The sequence below is a fragment of the Taudactylus pleione genome, unplaced genomic scaffold, assembly GCF_031769625.1.
Source record: "Taudactylus pleione unplaced genomic scaffold, aTauple2 ptg000378l, whole genome shotgun sequence".
Taxonomy (NCBI): Eukaryota; Metazoa; Chordata; class Amphibia; order Anura; family Myobatrachidae; genus Taudactylus; species Taudactylus pleione.
Genome location: NW_028284779.1, coordinates 5,244,928 through 5,267,124, shown reverse-complemented (window position 1 = coordinate 5,267,124; position 22,197 = coordinate 5,244,928). Strand labels below are relative to the sequence as shown.

At 46.7% G+C, this 22,197-nt stretch overlaps 1 protein-coding gene across 1 annotated transcript in view; it reads left to right on the top strand.

The window, feature by feature from the left end:
- The first annotated feature begins 562 nt into the window (after positions 1-562).
- BTBD9 (BTB domain containing 9) overlaps positions 563-22,197 on the top strand; it is a 216,918-nt gene continuing 195,283 nt past the window's right edge. Inside the window, exons 1-6 of the mRNA XM_088445317.1 lie at positions 563-650; positions 5,510-5,712; positions 6,702-7,065; positions 7,815-8,079; positions 11,255-11,474; positions 13,410-13,529. Of these exons, the coding sequence (XP_088301443.1) occupies positions 585-650; positions 5,510-5,712; positions 6,702-7,065; positions 7,815-8,079; positions 11,255-11,474; positions 13,410-13,529 (1,238 nt within the window). The 5' untranslated portion in view covers positions 563-584. The remainder of the gene's footprint in view (positions 651-5,509; positions 5,713-6,701; positions 7,066-7,814; positions 8,080-11,254; positions 11,475-13,409; positions 13,530-22,197) is intronic.

Here is a 22,197-nt window from a genome sequence, read left to right as displayed (position 1 = left end):
CTGCAAATGACTAGTTATGTTCCTGGTAGCTGGTTTCCTGACAAAATTGTTGGGATGTACAGTACTAGAAAGGGGTACCTAATAAAGTGGCCACTGTATAGATTATAATGGTAGACAGGAGGCAGTAAATGACTCATTGCTTTAAATTTAAGTGGAGGCTTGCCTATTTATTTATTTTTTTACTAATTCAATGTAAATTATTGTTGGAAAATAAGTTGAAAAGGGAGAAGCAGACTATCACAATGTGAAAAGGAAAAGGAGTCATGCTGGCCAGGCATTCTGGGACATGTAGTCCAATAATAACACAGCTCAGAGATTGGTTTTTGCAATGAGGAGTCATAGATGTGTTGTTATAATATGTCGCCATTTTCCAGAAGTCCAACATTCTGTCAGCAGAGAGCTGAAGGGAGACTTGTCTGGGAAAAGTGACAGTTCGGGCTCTAGCGCACGATACGTATAAGATGTCTGCGCCATATTTACTTTGGGAACTCGCACCCGTGTTCCATCCAACATCATCCATGTAGCATTTCTTGCCAGGAATAAACATGGAGCCCGCACTAAGAACGTGCCGACGGCGTCACGTGATGCGGCGCAAAGTCAGGTGGGCGGAGTCTAGAGAGAGTCGCAGGAAGGAGCTGTCAGTGCGACTGGTGAGTGTGACACATACATGTTGGGTGTATGTTTACATGTGTCATGTGTGTTGAGGGCCCACCGCGCAGTGTCTATATACATATATGTGTGATAAGTACAGGCTGAGGTCCCATTACTGTATATAAACCCCTCTATATACCATGTATGTATGTACACACCCCCAAGCCTCTGTGCTTCCTCTCTGGTTCTGTGGCTGAGGTCCCATCACTGTATATACCATATATGTATATACACACCTCCAGCCTCTGTGCTATCTCTCTGGTTCTGTGGCTGAGTTCCCATCAATGTATATACCATACCCCATATACCATGTATGTATATACACACCTCCAGCCTCTGTGCTATCCCTCTGGTTCTGTGACTGAGGTCCTATCACTGTATATACCATACCCCATATGCCATATATGTATATACACACATCCAGCCTCTGTGCTATCCCTCTGGTTCTGTGGTTGAGGTCCCATCACTGTATATACCATACCCCATATACCATGTATGTACCGTATATACACACCTCCAGCCTCTGTGCTATCCCTCTGGTTCTGTGACTGAGGTCCCATCACTGTATATACACCCCATACACCTCCAGCCTCTGTGCTACCTCTCTGGTTCTGTGGCTGAGTTCCCATCACTATATATATATATATATATATATATATATATATACACACACTGCTTTCTGGGCTCGCTATATAGGTCATATAGGATGGTCAAAAATAAAGAACATTAAAAGCGCTCAAGTAAAGGTGCAAGTAAAGTAAAAATATAGTGTTGTCCAATTGACTTAAAATAGTCACTTGTTTATAGATCAACTGTTGTACATCCTTATTTTCTTTAGAGTCAGCAACCTGGTTTCTCCACTTGGTTTTTCACACTAATTCCTCTCAGCATCAAAAGGCCATATAAGACAAAAAGAGGGGAGAATACATAGTGTAAAACCATAAAACATTTATTCAAAACAACATTAATAAAAAATGGTCGCGTACTATCCAAAACCTTTACAGAAAGGCACAGTGTTAGGCATATAGGGGTAAATTATCTGCTCCCCCTATTTGAGCAATACCTTCCCACAGTCAGTGTAGATGGCAGCAACACAGGATACAGCACCAACGCGTTTCAACCCAAATAAGGTCTTTTTCAAGGTGTGTTTTGTTAAGAGAACTGACCAGGTTTTATACATAAAGTGACTCCTCCCCTTTAAGGGTTTTGTTTGTTCTTTTATACATCTCAGGTGTGTTGTTACTAGTATCTGTGTACATTCTTATCCCTAAAAATAGACAGACTGCATTTCCTTACTGTGTAGTCCCCTCGTTTTTGCAAAATCCAAAAGTGCTCCGGATCGCGGATTTAAGCGGTGCGTTCCACGCCGTGGAATGCACAGTCAGTTGTGTTTTCATAGTCACGTGGTATTAATCACGTGACATCGGCCTGATACCAGGAGCGCAGCACGTCTTACACTACTGATGCTGCGCTCGAAAGTCTCGTGTGGAACGCAGCGGGTATATCTCAACTAGCGCTGCGTTCCAGAGCCTGTCGTGTCACGTGACCTGTGTCTCGTATGGAGCGCAGCGGATTTATCTCAATTAGCACTGCGTTCCAAAGCCCCTCACGTCACGTGATCTGTGGCAATGCGTTACATTAGGACTTTTGGGGAATCCCTTTGTTGTAGCTTTCCCATATGTCCAATACAGGCTCATCTTATGAGCTCATCTTATAGACCCGTATTGGACATATGGGAAAGCTACAACAAAGGGATTCCCCAAAAGTCCTAATGTAACGTATTGCCACAGATCACGTGACGTGAGGGGCTCTGGAACGCAGCGCTAGTTGAGATACCACCCGCTGCGTTCCACACGAGACTTTGGAGCGCAGCGTCAGTAGTGTAAGACGTGCTGCGCTCCTGGTATCAGGCCGATGTCACGTGCTTTTAACGTTCTTTATTTTTGACCATACATACATCTGTGATTGGTGAATATTTCTCTGTTTTACGTAGGTCATATAGGACTTTACATAGCCGGTCTATTAGGGCGCGATATATACGGGAAGAGGCATGGGCCCCCCCAAAAAATTGAATATCTCCCCCCGATCTTCCATCACATAAGATGGGTGAGTGGGCATGATAAAACAATTGAATTCATCCCTGTGAAGGGGCTGTTAGGGGCTTTGTGGGTGAAAGTGCTCAATTTGAATTGAATTCTGTAGGACACGCGGAGCCAGTGTAGGGATGGGGCCAAGAGATGAAGATCTTGGTTTAGTATTTAAGCAAGGGGAGAGAAATTAGGGGAATGCCAGATAGGAGGAGGTTGCAGTAGTCAAGGTGGGGTCTCCTGGGCTCTAGGGTAGATACCTGTATGCTCCCCCTTCCCCGATTGTTCCTGCATGCCGTTCCTATAGTTTTCTCCAGCACCTTTCTTCCATATTACAGTATTTACAGATGTGTCCTTATACATCTAGCCTTGATACACCACACAGCGCGACTTGCCTGGCGTGAGTGAGCCACCAGGTCCCGTGCAGCTCTGCTAGTGCCAGGCGTCTTTTTTTTTTGTGTCGGTGATGTGATCAGGACGCACCAGCAGACTGTGCTGATTAATTTGATATGTGACACTTGTATATCTGTGTACAACGGAACCTGGGATGTAAAAAACTGCAGCTGCTACATTGTAGCACTTTGTACACAGATGCAGAGACTCATGCTGGGTACACACTAGACCACAGGTTCTCAAACTCGGTCCTCAGGACCACAAACGGTGCATGTTTTCCATGTCTCCACACTAAATCAAGTGAAATAATTAGCTCCACCTGTGAACCTTTTAAAATGTGTCGGTGAGTAATGATTACACCTGTGCACCTGCTGGGTGACCTGCAAAACATGACCTGTATGGGGGTCCTGAGGGACCGAGTTTGAGAACCACTGCACTAGACGATGTGTGTACCCAGCGTTGGCAGGATATATCGGGAGGTCCGTACATACTGTACGATCTGGTGTATGACCGCACTATATGTCGTTCCCCCGCTTCATGGTGTCATACACCGGATCTTGAGATCTGCCTGCACTACAGCGCGTGATCTGGAGTGCGCAATAGTGCGTACACTCTGTATAATTTGTCAAATCGTCCAGTATATCGCCTAGTGTGTACCCAGCTTTTGTAACACACAGATATACAAGTGTCGCATATCAAACTAATCAGCACAGTCTGCTGGTGCGTCCTAGTCGCATCACATTGCCTCACTGGACCATTACATATTAAGCATTAACATACAATCTCCCCACCAGTTATGTCTACTGAGGACGAGGTTACCTGGAATCCCTCTCCTGTACATATACCATTGCTCCAGGTCTCTCCCTGTACTTCAAGGATTTGGTACAAATTACTGACAGCCTGTCCATGATAGAGGCAGCTCCACATGACTCTTTTACTGGCTGTCTGGTGGTCCAGTCGGGATGCCGATGGTCCAAATCCTGGTCGTCCGCACCCCGACTGTCTAATCCCGGAAAGGGTTTAATGACATGCGTCGAAAACTCGACACCGACAGCCGTGTTTAGGTTAGGGGTTCCCTGGGGGGGATTTAGGGTTAGGCAACCCCCTGGGAGGGTTAGGTTAGGAACCCCCGGGGGGAGGTTAGGGTTAGGAATCCCCGGGGGGAGGTTAGGGTTAGGCACCCCCCCTGGAGACTTAGGTTTAGGCAGCGGGGAAGGGGGGGTTCGGGTTAAGCATTTAGAGGGGGGTTAGGCACTTGGCGGGGGATGTTAGGGTTAGGGGGGGGTTAGGTTAGTTTGTACTCACCTTAGCTGCTGTCGGGATCTTCACCTCTGCCGGGCTTCCGCTGTCAGAACCCTAATCATACCGATCCCGTCCAGTCACCTCCCTGCTATTTCCAGCACTTTAGGCAGCTGCCTATATTGCCTGGTGGTAGCGCTGGTACTGCTGCTTTCCCTGGTGCATGTGACACTTGCATAGTACCACGTCTCTTGTGTGGGTTATGTAACCTCTCTATAATCACTATTCCTTGTTATCTAAACATCTGACATAATTTGTACATGTTATTTTTCACAGTAGCTATATCGGAGATCAAACCACATCCCCGGTTGGGCAGACTGCCACATGCAATTATAAATCATTCTAGGAGGTGATACCCAGGATATATAGTTATGTTTTTCAGGACATGGCGCCACCTAGCAGTAGGGGTTATTGCTGGTTGTCTGTACGGTGTTATCGGGGTGAATAAGTAATGGAAAATGTCCTATTAGACTAAAAAATATGATATAAAGGGGAAACAGACAGGTCCCCATGCACTAATGTATAGACATCAATATGTAATACTTGCTCCTGTCTTTGGGATTAAACAAAGCAACTTTCCATATCCTGACTCCATTAGTGCGGATGTAATAATGATTATAGTCGGATACTTGCTAAAGCCTGGTTCCTATAGTGTTAACTAAATGAGAGGTGTAACCACAGGTATTATTTATAAGTAACATTTATTTATATAGTGCCAGCGCCAGCGTAATCTGCTGTGCATGACAGAGAATATACAGTTATTTGTATGTTCTGCATAATTTAGTTATGTTTTATTTTTGCAGGAAAGTAGATATTAGTTGTGTAATGTTTAGTCAGCGTGTTACTCTTCAGTCTGCTGGGTGTTACTTCTTCATTGCAGATATAACTGTTCCTCTCGATTCTCAGGAGTGTTTAATCCACCAACACTTTAAAAATCCAGCATCCTGAGACTTGTAGTTCCACAACAGAGGGAATTTGCTATATATAATGTACAGAAAAGTCACTGACTCCCTTCAGAGAAGCTGTCTACCCAAAGTGATCATTTCCGTAATATTGACCATCTACCCTTCTGTCCAGAGCTGCTGATCTCTGCCAGGATGAGCAACAGCCATCCCCTGCGCCCGTACACCACCATTGGGGAGATCGATCACGTACACATCCTGTCAGAGAACGTGGGCGCTCTGATTAACGGCGAGGAGTACAGCGATGTCACCTTCATTGTGGATAAGATGAGGTTTCCGGCTCACAGGGTCATTCTGGCCGCCCGCTGTCAGTATTTCAGGTAGGATTTGTGCTCAGGTTCCCCCCTGTGTGTGTATATACAGTATACTATGACCTGTGAAGATCCATGCTACATAGGGGTATATGTATGGTGTTATATGTGTGTATATCTTACCTGTGTATTGTCCTGCCCTATGCAGATCTCTGTTATACAGGGGTATATATATGGGGTTATATGTGTGTATATCTAACCTGTGTATTGTCCTGTGCAGAGCCCTGTTATATAGGGGTATATATATGGGGTTATATGTGTGTATATCTTACCTGTGTATTGTCCTGCCCTATGCAGATCTCTGTTATACAGGGGTATATATATGGGGTTATATGTGTGTATATCTTACCTGTGTATTGTCCTGCCCTATGCAGATCTCTGTTATACAGGGGTATATATATGGGGTTATATGTGTGTATATCTTACCTGTGTATTGTCCTCGCTATGCAGATCTCTGTTATACAGGGGTATATATATGGGGTTATATGTGTGTATATCTTACCTGTGTATTGTCCTGTCCTATGCAGATCTCTGTTATACAGGGGTATATATATGGGGTTATATGTGTGTATATCTGATATGTGTATTGTCCTGTGCAGAGCCCTGTTATATAGGGGTGTATATATATATATGGGGTTATATGTGTGTATATCTTACCTGTGTATTGTCCTGTCCTATGCAGATCTCTGTTATACAGGGGTATATATATGGGGTTATATGTGTGTATATCTTACCTGTGTATTGTCCTGTCCTATGCAGATCTCTGTTATACAGGGGTATATATATATATATATATGGGGTTATATGTGTGTATATCTTACCTGTGTATTGTCCTGTCCTATGCAGATCTCTGTTATACAGGGGTATATATATGGGATTATATGTGTGTATATCTTACCTGTGTATTGTCCTGTCCTATGCAGATCTCTGTTATACAGGGGTATATATATGGGATTATATGTGTGTATAGCTCCTGACCTGTGTACTGTCCTGTGCAGAGCCCTGTTATATGGAGGTATGAGGGAGTCTCAGCCAGAGGCAGAGATCGCCCTGCAGGACACGACGGCCGAGGCCTTCTCCATGCTGATGAAGTACATCTACACGGGCCGAGCCAGCCTGAGGGAGGAGCGGGAGGAGGTTCTGTTAGACTTCCTGAGTCTGGCACACAAGTATGGCTTCCCGGAGCTGGAGGACTCCACGTCCGAGTACCTGTGCACTATCCTGAAGACTCAGAACGTGTGTATGATCTATGATGTGGCCAGCCTGTACACTCTCTCCAAGCTATGCGCTACGTGCTGCATGTTCATGGATAGGAACGCTCAGGATGTGCTCTCCAGCGATGGTTACCTGACGCTGTCCAAGGTACTGTCTGGCTCAGGTGTCTCACTTATCCTGTATACGCCATAGGAGGAGAATTGCACATCTATCATCATGCTGCAGCAATAAGCCACACTTTGTGTACTCAAATGTTAACGTTACAGAATAATTGGTTTTATATACAGTACAATGTGATTTTTGGAAAAGATTAGATTAAGAAGGAACAATTACATTTCACATTGTAACATTGTCAGACTTGTCTTACATGGTTACAGGGCACAAGCTGCACCATTCACGATAGCGTAATCAATCAAAGTGGTGGTATTTAATCTATTGTTCTTTTTACACATTTTGCTTTTGTTACAATTACAATGATGAGCTCTTCAGATCAGCCTGTTACATAGTGTAGCCAGTTTAAGATAGTATAGCTCCAGGCTTCCATTTGGCTTGTTCACCCGCTCACAGGAGCATTATGTGGCCACTAGTGGGCATTTTATTTACTGTGGCAACCTGACACTTCCTAAAGTAACAGTTACATTGTGTCGGTTGCCTTATTTGTCTGAAAGACCCAGAGGATTGTATAGAGAGAGCTGCTGCTTTGCTGCAAGTCTTTGCCTACACCCTATTGGCAGTTTTACTTACATGTGATAAGATCTCAGATTATGGGGACTAGTACCGCGGCAGGAGGCAGGTCTGGCGCAGATGGGGGCATGATGTTGACAGTCATTTCAGTATTGGCAGCGACTGATGTTCCGGTAGGAAGTGAATTCTTTACTGACCCATTGTTTCCATAGGGCGCTCTCCTGGCAATTGTGCAGAGAGATTCATTCGCTGCCCCAGAGAAGGACATTTTCCAGTCTCTGATCCGCTGGTGCAGGCAAAACCCGAAGGAGAACCATGCCGAGATCATGGCCGCTGTGCGCCTTCCGCTCATGAGCCTCACTGAGCTCCTCAATGTGGTGAGACCGTCCGAACTGCTCTCCCCAGACTCCATCTTGGATGCCATTAAAGTGCGCTCAGAGAGCCGTGACATGGACCTTAACTACCGCGGGATGCTAAGTAAGAGATCGCCCTTATGTACTGTTGTTAGAAACACATACAAGTCTTACTGTCCTAAAGATCCTAAAAGCAGTTTTACTCTGTATTTTTTATCCTGTTAGATTATTTATCCTAAACCTGCGTAGTTAGATCCTGTACAATGAAAAGCAGTTCTAATGCAATGTAGACTCACACGGAAGATTATACCAGGAGTCGTCGGTAGGCAACCTCAGGCACTCCAGCTACTGTGGAACCACACATCCCAGCATACCCTGCCACAGTTTTGCTGTTAGGGCATGCTAGAACTGTGGCAGGGCATGCTGGAATGTGTAGTTCCACAGAAGCTGAAGGGCCACAGGTTGCCTGCTCCTAGTCTAAACCATGCATAAACGGAGCAGGCGTTCTGGTCATCTCTTCTGGTGTCACTGGGGTCCGGGTAGATAGATGTCATCTGTTGACCTCATTTACACACAAGTCGGGTGAGTTGGGGGGATTATTATTGGGCGTTGGGCTCACTTTGCCCAATATCAAAGCTCATGTACAGAGGGTTTTAGCTCTTGTGATCTATTGTGGAGGATTTCATGTGAACACATCATCCACACATGAACCCCGCAGTTGTTTCTTGTCTATTTGAAGTTTCCTGTGTGTTGTACGTAATCAGAAAGGAGCCGTTATACCATTCAGCTGCAGCCACGGAAATCATCCTTCTTTTTACAGTACTAGAATGCTGCCCCACCTGTCTCCCCCAGGTGATAATGCATATATATATATATATTGGTGACGGGGGAAGGGCACGAGCAAGTGTGAGAGATAACAGATTAATTTATTTTAGATAGAAATTGGGTATCACAATGCAAAAGTCATCTGTATTGGTGACTGCTCCGGGTTATCATAACCTGAATTAATTGAACACAGAAACTGAAGGCAAATATACAAATGTATTAATAAATCTCAGATAGTGTTTGTCGTGTTCTGGTGCGGGGCACAGGATACACAATTGCTCTAGGAGAACTGTCCGATCGGACTAATAAAAGGAAAGTGAAAGCGCAGTCAGGTCTGTGAGTTATTTTGCAACCAAGATTATTGACCTTTACTGGCTACAGAGTATGTGAGCACGCAATGCATTATGCGCACAAATGTTTGCCTAGGGTATACATAGGTGTAAGCCCGCTTCCGGGGGCGATAGCTGCCCTGTGTCATTTCAGTGTCCTGCCTACTTTTTATCACCCACTTCTTTCTATAATACTACTCAGTCATTCCTCATTGATGACACTAATAAGTGAGATAACGATAAGATTGCACGGGCACGCCAACACTGTCCTTATTCCATCTGTCACAAGCGTGTAATTTACTATAGAGATTCTCCTTTCTATGTAAGGTGTACTTGGCCAGTGGTTCTTCCATTTGGGTGAAATTAAGCATCTTCTGGTGCTAGACCATATACAGCGAGAAATATCCCAGTTCACCCTCCCAGCTGAAGGGGGTTACATTTTGTACCCATGCAGTCACCACCCTCTGGCGCCCTAAGCTGTGCGCTTCCCTTGACTTTGTGTCTGCACATGTCACAAAATGCCATTTATGGTGCAATATCACACTGAATGTGTTATGTCCAAGCATGTCCAGTGTTTGCTTCCATGTGTAATGGCCATCCAGCCGCCATGTGTTATGGGTAGAAGCACTGCAGTGTGTAGCACCATCATCTGTCATCACCGCTGGCCAGACCTCACTCCAGCAGGTCAGGGCTGTACACTATATCAGTATATGTAGTTATTAACAAGAACAGCAAGTAATATTACTACAGTCTTGGCTGCTATAGAGGGGCTCGGTCTTTATAGGAACCCAGGTTGTTTTTAGTTATACAGATGTGTCCTCACTCGTCTTTGCTGCAGTCGCGCCAAATATCCCCTCTCGGCGCGCCTGGTCCAGTGAGACTCTGCTAGCACCGGGTGTTGCGAGTAGGACGCACCAGGAGACTGCGCTGATTAACGTGATATGTATCACTTGTATATCTGTGTGCGACGGAGTCTATCAATCAGCATGCAAAGCGCGACGATGCAGCGGCCGTGGCTTTTTTCCACGCCAAGTTCTTTTTACAGACAGTCGCACACAGATATATACAAGTGTCACATATCAAATTAATTAGCACAGTCTCCGTGTGCGTCCTATTTGCATCGAATTAAGGAGCTCACTCAGACCCGCTCGCTAGATGAGTTCACTCGCACCCTGCGTATGCAAATCCAGCACACGCCCAGCAAGGCAGGCGATCGCACGGCAAGGCATTAGCATGCCCACTATGTCTTGGCGTGCGATTACTATGTGTATGTAGACACCCACCAGCCATTCATAAGACTCCCACTTACACACGTCATCTCCAAAAGTGCATGAAACCATTCGTACATCGAGCACCATCGGATGTGCTCGCAGCACTTGAGGTTGACCATACCCTGCCGCAAGCGCTGTGATCACTTCAGTGTGAAATACAACCAGGTGACGTGTACTATGACGCTGCCTCTTAATTATGCACGCCTCTGAAACGGCGTTGAGACACTAATGCACGCCTGCGTTCGCACCTCCACTCCCCCGTTTCTAGTGGCCTGCCCCTGTCACCACCCACAAACGGCTTCTCCTGTCACTCATTCAGCCGGGCTGTCTATGCTGGGCGAGCGAGCGCTTCTCGATCTTTCGCAGTGGTCCGCACACGCGCATTGCGATGCATATGCATACGCTGATTGCAACTATCGGCCAGCTACAAGCGTTCGCATCCATACGAGCGGGTCTGAATGAGCGCCTAAGACTTATACGCATTTTTCGGTAAACATAATTAGAGTTACACTGAAGCTCAAGCCACAAGACCAGTTGGGAACAGCCAACGACAGACGAAGCAGAAAGCAGGATCATTAGGGCCAGCAGCCGCCATTGTGCAGTAGCTGTGATTATGGGAGAGATAACAGCACGGAGAGTACAGGAAAGTACAATGTCAGTGTATACCATGCTTGGCAAGGAACAAGGAGCTGTTTATAATGGCCACATCTTAGGTCAGGGCAGACACACAATACTAAAATGTGGGAAGGTTGGTAAAATAACAACTTCATAACAATCCGGAGGAGCCAGACTTTCCCTATTCCTTCCGCTTGTCTGAAGTTATTGGATGTTTCTCACAGTCTGCATAAGTCTGATGTTTGTTCCCTCTTTCCAGTCCCGGAAGAGAACATTGCTACCATGAAGTACGGGGCCCATGTAGTGAAGGGAGAGCTGAGATCGGCCCTGCTGGATGGGGACACTCAGAACTACGACTTAGACCATGGGTTTGCCCGTCACCCGATTGAAGATGATTGTCGCTCCGGGTTAGAAGTAAAGCTGGGCCAGCCCTCCATTATTAACCACGTTCGCCTTCTCCTGTGGGATCGGGACAGCCGGTAAGAATCACTATGAGACAGGTGGCCTTCTTGTGTACAGACATTGCAGCAGTCACACAGTCATCCCCTCTGACCAGTCTTATCCCCTATGGGCCTGATCAGGGTTATAGCAGCAGTCACACAGTCATCCCCTCTGACCAGTCTTATTCCCTATGGGCCCGATCTGAGTTATAGGAGCAGTCTTATTCCCTATGGGCCTGATCAGGGTTATAGGAGCAGTCACACAGTCATCCCCTCTGACCAGTCTTATTCCCTATGGGCCTGATCAGGGTTATAGCAGCAGTCACACAGTCATCCCCTCTGACCAGTCTTATTCCCTATGGGCCTGATCAGGGTTATAGCAGCAGTCACACAGTCATCCCCTCTGACCAGTCTTATTCCCTATGGGCCTGATCAGGGTTATAGCAGCAGTCACACAGTCATCCCCTCTGACCAGTCTTATTCCCTATGGGCCTGATCAGGATTATACGCTATTGCTGCTGCAGCTGCCAATTTTATTTTGCAACTGAGGATTTGCGGAAATATGCTAATGAGACAGCCTCCGGGACCGGCGCCATCGCAGCTGTATGCCACTGCGTACACACACACAGCATCGGACGCAGATCATGCTAACACCGACTCCTGCAGTGACTCTATGGTCACTCAGAAAGGTCGCCGTAACAGACGTCGGAGTCATGTTTCCTGATTACGGGATCGCAGGCGCAGGATGTGACACGCCACCGAAAATGTCGAGACACGTCTGCGGTTTTAACCAACACTCTCCCAAACGCTCCCTGTCTGTCAGTCACTGCAAATAAAAACTTGCAGTGTGCGATTACGGTAATGTACGTTGACACATGCGCAGTGGCAAAATATCGCTCCATTTGCGAAAACATTGGCATTGCGTACCACTCTGAGTCAGGCCCTATGTGCACTATACAATGAGGGTGTTAGTGATTTGAGTCTTTTTGATTTAGTGAAGCTATACAACCTGAGACTGGGGTCCCCAGACTGAGGAAATGGCCAGAGACTGGGGTCCCTAGACTGATGAAATGGCCAGAGGCTGGGGTCCCCAGACTGATGAAATGGCCAGAGACTGGGGACCCCAGATTGATGACCTGACCAGAGACTGGGGACCCCAGACTGATGAAATGGCCAGAGACTGGGGACCCCAGACTGATGACCTGGCCAGACTGGGGACCCCAGACTGATGACCTGGCCAGAGACTGGGGACCCCAGACTTATGAAATGGCCAGAGACTGGGGACCCCAGATTGATGACCTGGCCAGAGACTGGGGACCCCAGATTGATGACCTGGCCAGAGACTGGGGTCCCCAGACTGAGGAAATGGCCAGAGACTGGGGTCCCCAGACTGAGGAAATGGCCAGAGACTGGGGACCCCAGACTGATGCAATGGCCAGAGACTGGGGACCTCAGACTGATGAAATGGCCAGAGACTGGGGTCCCCAGACTGAGGAAATGGCCAGAGACTGGGGACCTCAGACTGATGCAATGGCCAGAGACTGGGGTCCCCAGACTGAGGAAATGGCCAGAGACTGGGGACCTCAGACTGATGCAATGGCCAGAGACTGATGACCTGGCCAGAGAGTGGAGGACCTCAGACTGAGGAAATGTCCAGAGACTGGGGACCCCAGACTGATGCAATGGCAGAGACTGGGGACCTCAGACTGATGAAATGGCCAGAGACTGGGGTCCCCAGACTGAGGAAATGGCCAGAGACTGGGGACCTCAGACTGATGCAATGGCCAGAGACTGATGACCTGGCCAGAGACTGGGGACCTCAGACTGAGGAAATGGCCAGAGACTGGGGTCCCCAGGCTGAGGAAATGGCCAGAGGTCGTGGACCTCAGACTGATGCATTAATCAGAGACTTGGCAGGGTCTGGGAAAATAATGGTGACTAAAGACTAATGCCTTGTGTGATTGTTGGCCATAGGTCTTATTCCTACTACATTGAAGTATCCATGGATGAACTGGACTGGATACGAGTCATTGACCACTCACAATATTACTGTCGGTCTTGGCAGAAGCTCTATTTCCCAGCTCGTGTCTGCAGGTAAGAGATCTCTAGTCACACTTAGGCTTACAGCCGGCATACCAGGGGCTGCATGCATTCCTACCTCTGACATATGTAGCCTGGCACTGTGTGATAATGTGGTTTATGTATATGGCCTGCACTGTCTTCTGTACTCTGCAGCCTTTGTTTTATGATGTAAGTGTTGATAAATGAGAGCAGGGTCGCCAACTGTCAGGAAGAATCAGTCTATTAGTGATTGTTATTATATGGACTTATTTCACCCTTTACCAATTCACGTCCTGTTTTTAGCCTTGCTCTTCAGTTTAGCAGGTGATCGCAGCTTTTCAGATGTGCTCTCATCATTTCCTGTAAATCTGTGCACTCTCTCTGATGGGGTGAAGTGTTGGGTTCTCTGCCTATTGCTTGCAGTGTTTATAGAGAGTATCATCTTCTCTCTACAAAGAACTTGTTGACACCGCTCTTCACACCGATATCTCCCTCACCCGCTGTGACCCTCTTCCCTTATTGCCGTAGGTGATGTTAATCGCATCTGTTATTTGCTCTTGTTACTTAATACAATTTTCACACATGTTGTCGGCCTGATTCATTGCAGTGAGGTCCCTGTGTTGTAAGCTGTCGCCCTAAATTTTCATGGTGGTTATTAATACAAATGCAGTATAAAGTTGATCCACTTGGTGGCACTGTTGTCTGCTTTAAAACAATCATTGTTCATTCAGCGTCTTTATCTGTGACTTTCTTCCCGGTGAACTATTTGATGCTGGCTCACAACACTACATTTTACTAATGTGTTCTCATCTCCGAGGTTCTCTAGAAATGTTATAGGTCATAGAAATAGGATTTAAACATTTTGTGCATTTCCAAAATTCTGATTTTATCATATTAAGGGGCAGATGTGTGCTGCACACATAACAGGTGGTAACGGGAGAGTAACCTCTCTCTGGGGTATGTAAGAAAAAACAAGCCTGGTGTTCCTGCCTGGATAACCAGCATGGTATCAGTATTATAGAAATTTCCACATAGCTTGTTCTATATGTATAAATCATTCAATTCTACGTAGATTTTTTTTTAAATTATTATTATATGTTTTAGGAATAGGTGATCAGAAAATGTACTGTTTTGTCATTCAGATTTTAGGGTAAACTCAAACATGATGGAAAAATGAAAATGTAGCTTTCACGTCACAGGAGCTGGGGGGGTGTTATTGTATATTACAGGAGGAGCTGGTGGTGTGTCATTGTATAGTACAGGAGGAGCTGGGGGGGTGTTATTGTATAGTACAGGAGGAGCTGGGGGGGGTGTTATTGTATAGTACAGGAGGAGCTGGGGGGGTGTTATTGTATAGTACAGGAGGAGCTGGGGGGGTGTTATTGTATAGTACAGGAGGAGCTGGGTGTATGTTATTGTATGTTACAGGATTAGCTGGGGGGGTGTTATTGTAGTACAGGAGGAGTTGGCGGTGTGTTATTGTATAGTACAGGAGGAGTTGGGGGTATGTTATTGTAAGTTACAGGAGGAGCTGGGCTGGTGTTATTGTATAGTACAGGAGGAGCTGGGGGGGTGTTATTGTATAGTACAGGAGGAGCTGGGCTGGTGTTATTGTATAGTACAGGAGGAGCTGGGGGTGTGTTATTGTATATTACAGGAGGAGCTGGGGCGGTGTTATTGTATAGTACAGGAGGAGCTGGGGGGGTGTTATTGTATAGTACAGGAGGAGCTGGGGGGTGTTATTGTATAGTACAGGAGGAGCTGGGGGTGTGTTATTGTATATTACAGGAGGAGCTGGGGCGGTGTTATTGTATAGTACAGGAGGAGCTGGGGGGGTGTTATTGTATAGTACAGGAGGAGCTGGGGGGTGTTATTGTATAGTACAGGAGGAGCTGGGGGGTGTTATTGTATATTACAGGAGGAGCTGGGGGTGTATTATTGTATAGTACAGGAGGAGCTGGGGGGGTGTTATTGTATGTTACAGGAGGAGCTGGTGGTGTGTCATTGTATAGTACAGGAGGAGCTGGGGGGGTGTTATTGTATAGTACAGGAGGAGCTGGGGGGGTGTTATTGTATAGTACAGGAGGAGCTGGGGGGGTGTTATTGTATAGTACAGGAGGAGCTGGGGGGGTGTTATTGTATAGTACAGGAGGAGCTGGGTGTATGTTATTGTATGTTACAGGATTAGCTGGGGGGGTGTTATTGTATAGTACAGGAGGAGTTGGGGGTATGTTATTGTATGTTACAGGATTAGCTGGGGGGGTGTTATTGTAGTACAGGAGGAGTTGGGGGTGTGTTATTGTATAGTACAGGAGGAGTTGGGGGTATGTTATTGTAAGTTACAGGAGGAGCTGGGCTGGTGTTATTGTATAGTACAGGAGGAGCTGGGCTGGTGTTATTGTATAGTACAGGAGGAGCTGGGGGTGTGTTATTGTATATTACAGGAGGAGCTGGGGCGGTGTTATTGTATAGTACAGGAGGAGCTGGGGGGGTGTTATTGTATAGTACAGGAGGAGCTGGGGGGTGTTATTGTATAGTACAGGAGGAGCTGGGGGGTGTTATTGTATAGTACAGGAGGAGCTGGGGGTATGTTATTGTATAGTACAGGAGGAGCTGGGGGGGTGTTATTGTATAGTACAGGAGGAGCTGGGTGTATGTTATTGTATGTTACAGGATTAGCTGGGGGGGTGTTATTGTAGTACAGGAGGAGCTGGGGGTGTTATTGTATAGTACAGGAGGATCTGGGGGTGCTATTGTATGTTACAGGATTAGCTGGGGGGGTGTTATTGTATCGTACAGGTGGAGCTGGGGGGGTGTTATTTTATAGTACAGGAGGAGCTGGGGGTATGTTTTTGTATATTACAGGAGGAGCTGGGGGTATGTTTTTGTATATTACAGGAGGAGCTGGAGGGGTGTTATTGTATAGTACAGGAGGAGCTGGGGGGTGTTATTGTATAGTACAGGTGGAGCTGGGGGGGTGTTATTGTATAGTACAGGAGGAGCTGTGGGTATGTTATTGTATGTTACAGGATTAGCTGGAAGGGTGTTATTGTATAGTACAGGAGGAGCTGGGGGGGTGTTATTGTATAGTACAGGAGGAGCTGAGGGTGTGTTATTGTATAGTACAGGAGGCGCTGGAGGATGTTATTGTATAGTACAGGAGGAGCTGGGGGGGTGTTATTGTATAGTACAGGAGGAGCTGGGGGGTGTTATTGTATAGTACAGGAGGAGCTGGGGGTGTGTTATTGTATAGTACAGGAGGAGCTGGGGGGTGTTATTGTATAGTACAGGAGGAGCTGGGGGTATGTTATTGTATAGTACAGGAGGAGCTGGGGGGTGTTATTGTATAGTACAGGAGGAGCTGGGGGTATGTTATTGTAAGTTACAGGATTAGCTGGGCTGGTGTTATTGTATAGTACAGGAGGAGCTGGGGGTGTGTTATTGTATATTACAGGAGGAGCTGGGGCGGTGTTATTGTATAGTACAGGAGGAGCTGGGGGGTGTTATTGTATAGTACAGGAGGAGTTGGAGGATGTTATTGTATAGTACAGGAGGAGCTGGGGGGGTGTTATTGTATAGTACAGGAGGAGCTGGAGGATGTTATTGTATAGTACAGGAGGAGCTGGGGGGGTGTTATTGTATAGTACAGGAGGAGCTGGGCTGATGTTATTGTATAGTACAGGAGGAGCTGGGGGTGTGTTATTGTATATTACAGGAGGAGCTGGAGGATGTTATTGTATAGTACAGGAGGAGCTGAGGGGGTGTTATTGTATAGTACAGGAGGAGCTGGGGGGGTGTTATTGTATAGTACAGGAGGAGCTGGAGGGGTGTTATTGTATAGTACAGGTGGAGCTGGGGGGGTGTTATTGTATAGTACAGGAGGAGCTGTGGGTATGTTATTGTATGTTACAGGATTAGCTGGAAGGGTGTTATTGTATAGTACAGGAGGAGCTGGGGGGGTGTTATTGTATAGTACAGGAGGAGCTGTGGGTATGTTATTGTATGTTACAGGATTAGCTGGAAGAGTGTTATTGTATAGTACAGGAGGAGCTGGGGGGTGTTATTGTATATTACAGGAGGAGCTGGAGGATGTTATTGTATAGTACAGGAGGAGCTGGGGGGGGTGTTATTGTATAGTACAGGAGGAGCTGGGGGGGTGTTATTGTATAGTACAGGAGGCGCTGGAGGATGTTATTGTATAGTACAGGAGGAGCTGGGGGGGTGTTATTGTATAGTACAGGAGGAGCTGGGGGGGTGTTATTGTATAGTACAGGAGGAGCTGGGGGGTGTTATTGTATAGTACAGGAGGAGCTGGGGGTATGTTATTGTATAGTACAGGAGGAGCTGGGGGGTGTTATTGTATAGTACAGGAGGAGCTGGGTGTATGTTATTGTATGTTACAGGATTAGCTGGAGGGGTGTTATTGTAGTACAGGAGGAGTTGGGGGGGTGTTATTGTATAGTACAGGAGGAGCTGGGGGGTGTTATTGTATAGTACAGGAGGAGCTGGGGGGGTGTTATTGTAAGTTACAGGATTAGCTGGGCTGGTGTTATTGTATAGTACAGGAGGAGCTGGGGGTGTGTTATTGTATATTACAGGAGGAGCTGGGGCGGTGTTATTGTATAGTACAGGAGGAGCTGGGGGGGTGTTATTGTATAGTACAGGAGGAGCTGGGGGGTGTTATTGTATAGTACAGGAGGAGCTGGGGGTGTGTTATTGTATATTACAGGAGGAGCTGGGGCGGTGTTATTGTATAGTACAGGAGGAGCTGGGGGGGTGTTATTGTATAGTACAGGAGGAGCTGGGGGGTGTTATTGTATAGTACAGGAGGAGCTGGGGGGTGTTATTGTATAGTACAGGAGGAGCTGGGGGTATGTTATTGTATAGTACAGGAGGAGCTGGGGGGGTGTTATTGTATATTACAGGAGGAGCTGGGGGTGTATTATTGTATAGTACAGGAGGAGCTGGGGGGGTGTTATTGTATGTTACAGGAGGAGCTGGTGGTGTGTCATTGTATAGTACAGGAGGAGCTGGGGGGGTGTTATTGTATAGTACAGGAGGAGCTGGGGGGGTGTTATTGTATAGTACAGGAGGAGCTGGGGGGGTGTTATTGTATAGTACAGGAGGAGCTGGGTGTATGTTATTGTATGTTACAGGATTAGCTGGGGGGGTGTTATTGTATAGTACAGGAGGAGTTGGGGGTATGTTATTGTATGTTACAGGATTAGCTGGGGGGGTGTTATTGTAGTACAGGAGGAGTTGGGGGTGTGTTATTGTATAGTACAGGAGGAGTTGGGGGTATGTTATTGTAAGTTACAGGAGGAGCTGGGCTGGTGTTATTGTATAGTACAGGAGGAGCTGGGCTGGTGTTATTGTATAGTACAGGAGGAGCTGGGGGTGTGTTATTATATATTACAGGAGGAGCTGGGGCGGTGTTATTGTATAGTACAGGAGGAGCTGGGGGGGTGTTATTGTATAGTACAGGAGGAGCTGGGGGGTGTTATTGTATAGTACAGGAGGAGCTGGGGGGTGTTATTGTATAGTACAGGAGGAGCTGGGGGTATGTTATTGTATAGTACAGGAGGAGCTGGGGGGGTGTTATTGTATAGTACAGGAGGAGCTGGGTGTATGTTATTGTATGTTACAGGATTAGCTGGGGGGGTGTTATTGTAGTACAGGAGGAGCTGGGGGTGTTATTGTATAGTACAGGAGGATCTGGGGGTGCTATTGTATGTTACAGGATTAGCTGGGGGGGTGTTATTGTATCGTACAGGTGGAGCTGGGGGGGTGTTATTTTATAGTACAGGAGGAGCTGGGGGTATGTTTTTGTATATTACAGGAGGAGCTGGGGGTATGTTTTTGTATATTACAGGAGGAGCTGGAGGGGTGTTATTGTATAGTACAGGAGGAGCTGGGGGGTGTTATTGTATAGTACAGGTGGAGCTGGGGGGGTGTTATTGTATAGTACAGGAGGAGCTGTGGGTATGTTATTGTATGTTACAGGATTAGCTGGAAGGGTGTTATTGTATAGTACAGGAGGAGCTGGGGGGGTGTTATTGTATAGTACAGGAGGAGCTGAGGGTGTGTTATTGTATAGTACAGGAGGCGCTGGAGGATGTTATTGTATAGTACAGGAGGAGCTGGGGGGGTGTTATTGTATAGTACAGGAGGAGCTGGGGGGTGTTATTGTATAGTACAGGAGGAGCTGGGGGTGTGTTATTGTATAGTACAGGAGGAGCTGGGGGGTGTTATTGTATAGTACAGGAGGAGCTGGGGGTATGTTATTGTATAGTACAGGAGGAGCTGGGGGGTGTTATTGTATAGTACAGGAGGAGCTGGGGGTATGTTATTGTAAGTTACAGGATTAGCTGGGCTGGTGTTATTGTATAGTACAGGAGGAGCTGGGGGTGTGTTATTGTATATTACAGGAGGAGCTGGGGCGGTGTTATTGTATAGTACAGGAGGAGCTGGGGGGTGTTATTGTATAGTACAGGAGGAGTTGGAGGATGTTATTGTATAGTACAGGAGGAGCTGGGGGGGTGTTATTGTATAGTACAGGAGGAGCTGGAGGATGTTATTGTATAGTACAGGAGGAGCTGGGGGGGTGTTATTGTATAGTACAGGAGGAGCTGGGCTGATGTTATTGTATAGTACAGGAGGAGCTGGGGGTGTGTTATTGTATATTACAGGAGGAGCTGGAGAATGTTATTGTATAGTACAGGAGGAGCTGAGGGGGTGTTATTGTATAGTACAGGAGGAGCTGGGGGGGTGTTATTGTATAGTACAGGAGGAGCTGGAGGGGTGTTATTGTATAGTACAGGTGGAGCTGGGGGGGTGTTATTGTATAGTACAGGAGGAGCTGTGGGTATGTTATTGTATGTTACAGGATTAGCTGGAAGGGTGTTATTGTATAGTACAGGAGGAGCTGGGGGGGTGTTATTGTATAGTACAGGAGGAGCTGTGGGTATGTTATTGTATGTTACAGGATTAGCTGGAAGAGTGTTATTGTATAGTACAGGAGGAGCTGGGGGGTGTTATTGTATATTACAGGAGGAGCTGGAGGATGTTATTGTATAGTACAGGAGGAGCTGGGGGGGTGTTATTGTATAGTACAGGAGGAGCTGGGGGGGTGTTATTGTATAGTACAGGAGGCGCTGGAGGATGTTATTGTATAGTACAGGAGGAGCTGGGGGGGTGTTATTGTATAGTACAGGAGGAGCTGGGGGGGTGTTATTGTATAGTACAGGAGGAGCTGGGGGGGTGTTATTGTATAGTACAGGAGGAGCTGGGGGGTGTTATTGTATAGTACAGGAGGAGCTGGGGGTATGTTATTGTATAGTACAGGAGGAGCTGGGGGGTGTTATTGTATAGTACAGGAGGAGCTGGGTGTATGTTATTGTATGTTACAGGATTAGCTGGAGGGGTGTTATTGTAGTACAGGAGGAGTTGGGGGGGTGTTATTGTATAGTACAGGAGGAGCTGGGGGGTGTTATTGTATAGTACAGGAGGAGCTGGGGGGGTGTTATTGTAAGTTACGGGATTAGCTGGGCTGGTGTTATTGTATAGTACAGGAGGAGCTGGGGGTGTGTTATTGTATATTACAGGAGGAGTTGGGGGGGTGTTATTGTATAGTACAGGAGGAGCTGGAGGATGTTATTGTATAGTACAGGAGGAGCTGGAGGATGTTATTGTATAGTACAGGAGGAGCTGGGGGGGTGTTATTGTATAGTACAGGAGGAGCTGGGGCGGTGTTATTGTATAGTAGAGGAGGAGCTGGGGGTGTGTTATTGTATATTACAAGAGGAGCTGGAGGATGTTATTGTATAGTACAGGAGGAGCTGGGGGTGTGTTATTGTATATTACAGGAGGAGCTGGGGGGGTGTTATTGTATAGCACAGGAGGAGCTGGGGGGGTGTTATTGTATATTACAGGAGGAGCTGGGGCGGTGTTATTGTATAGTAGAGGAGGAGCTGGGGGTGTGTTATTGTATATTACAGGAGGAGCTGGTGGATGTTATTGTATAGTACAGGAGGAGCTGGGGGGTGTTATTGTATAGTATAGGAGGAGCTGGGGGGTGTTATTGTATAGTACAGGAGGAGCTGGGGGTGTTATTGTATAGTACAGGAGGATCTGGGGGTGTTATTGTATGTTACAGGATTAGCTGGGGGGGTGTTATTTTATAGTACAGGAGGAGCTGGGTGTATGTTATTGTATGTTACAGGAGGAGCTGGGGGTATGTTTTTGTATATTACAGGAGGAGCTGGGGGGTGTTATTGTATAGTACAGGAGGAGCTGGAGGGATGTTATTGTATAGTACAGGTGGAGCTGGGGGGGTGTTATTGTATAGTACAGGAGGAGCTGGAGGGATGTTATTGTATAGTACAGGAGGAGCTGGAGGGATGTTATTGTATAGTACAGGAGGAGCTGGGGGGTGTTATTGTATAGTACAGGTGGAGCTGAGGGTGTGTTATTGTATAGTACAGGAGGCGCTGGAGGATGTTATTGTATAGTACAGGAGGATCTGGGGGTGTTATTGTATGTTACAGGATTAGCTGGGGGGGTGTTATTGTATCGTACAGGTGGAGCTGGGGGGGTGTTATTTTATAGTACAGGAGGAGCTGGGGCGGTGTTATTGTATATTACAGGAGGAGCTGGGGGTATGTTTTTGTATATTACAGGAGCAGCTGGGGGGTGTTATTGT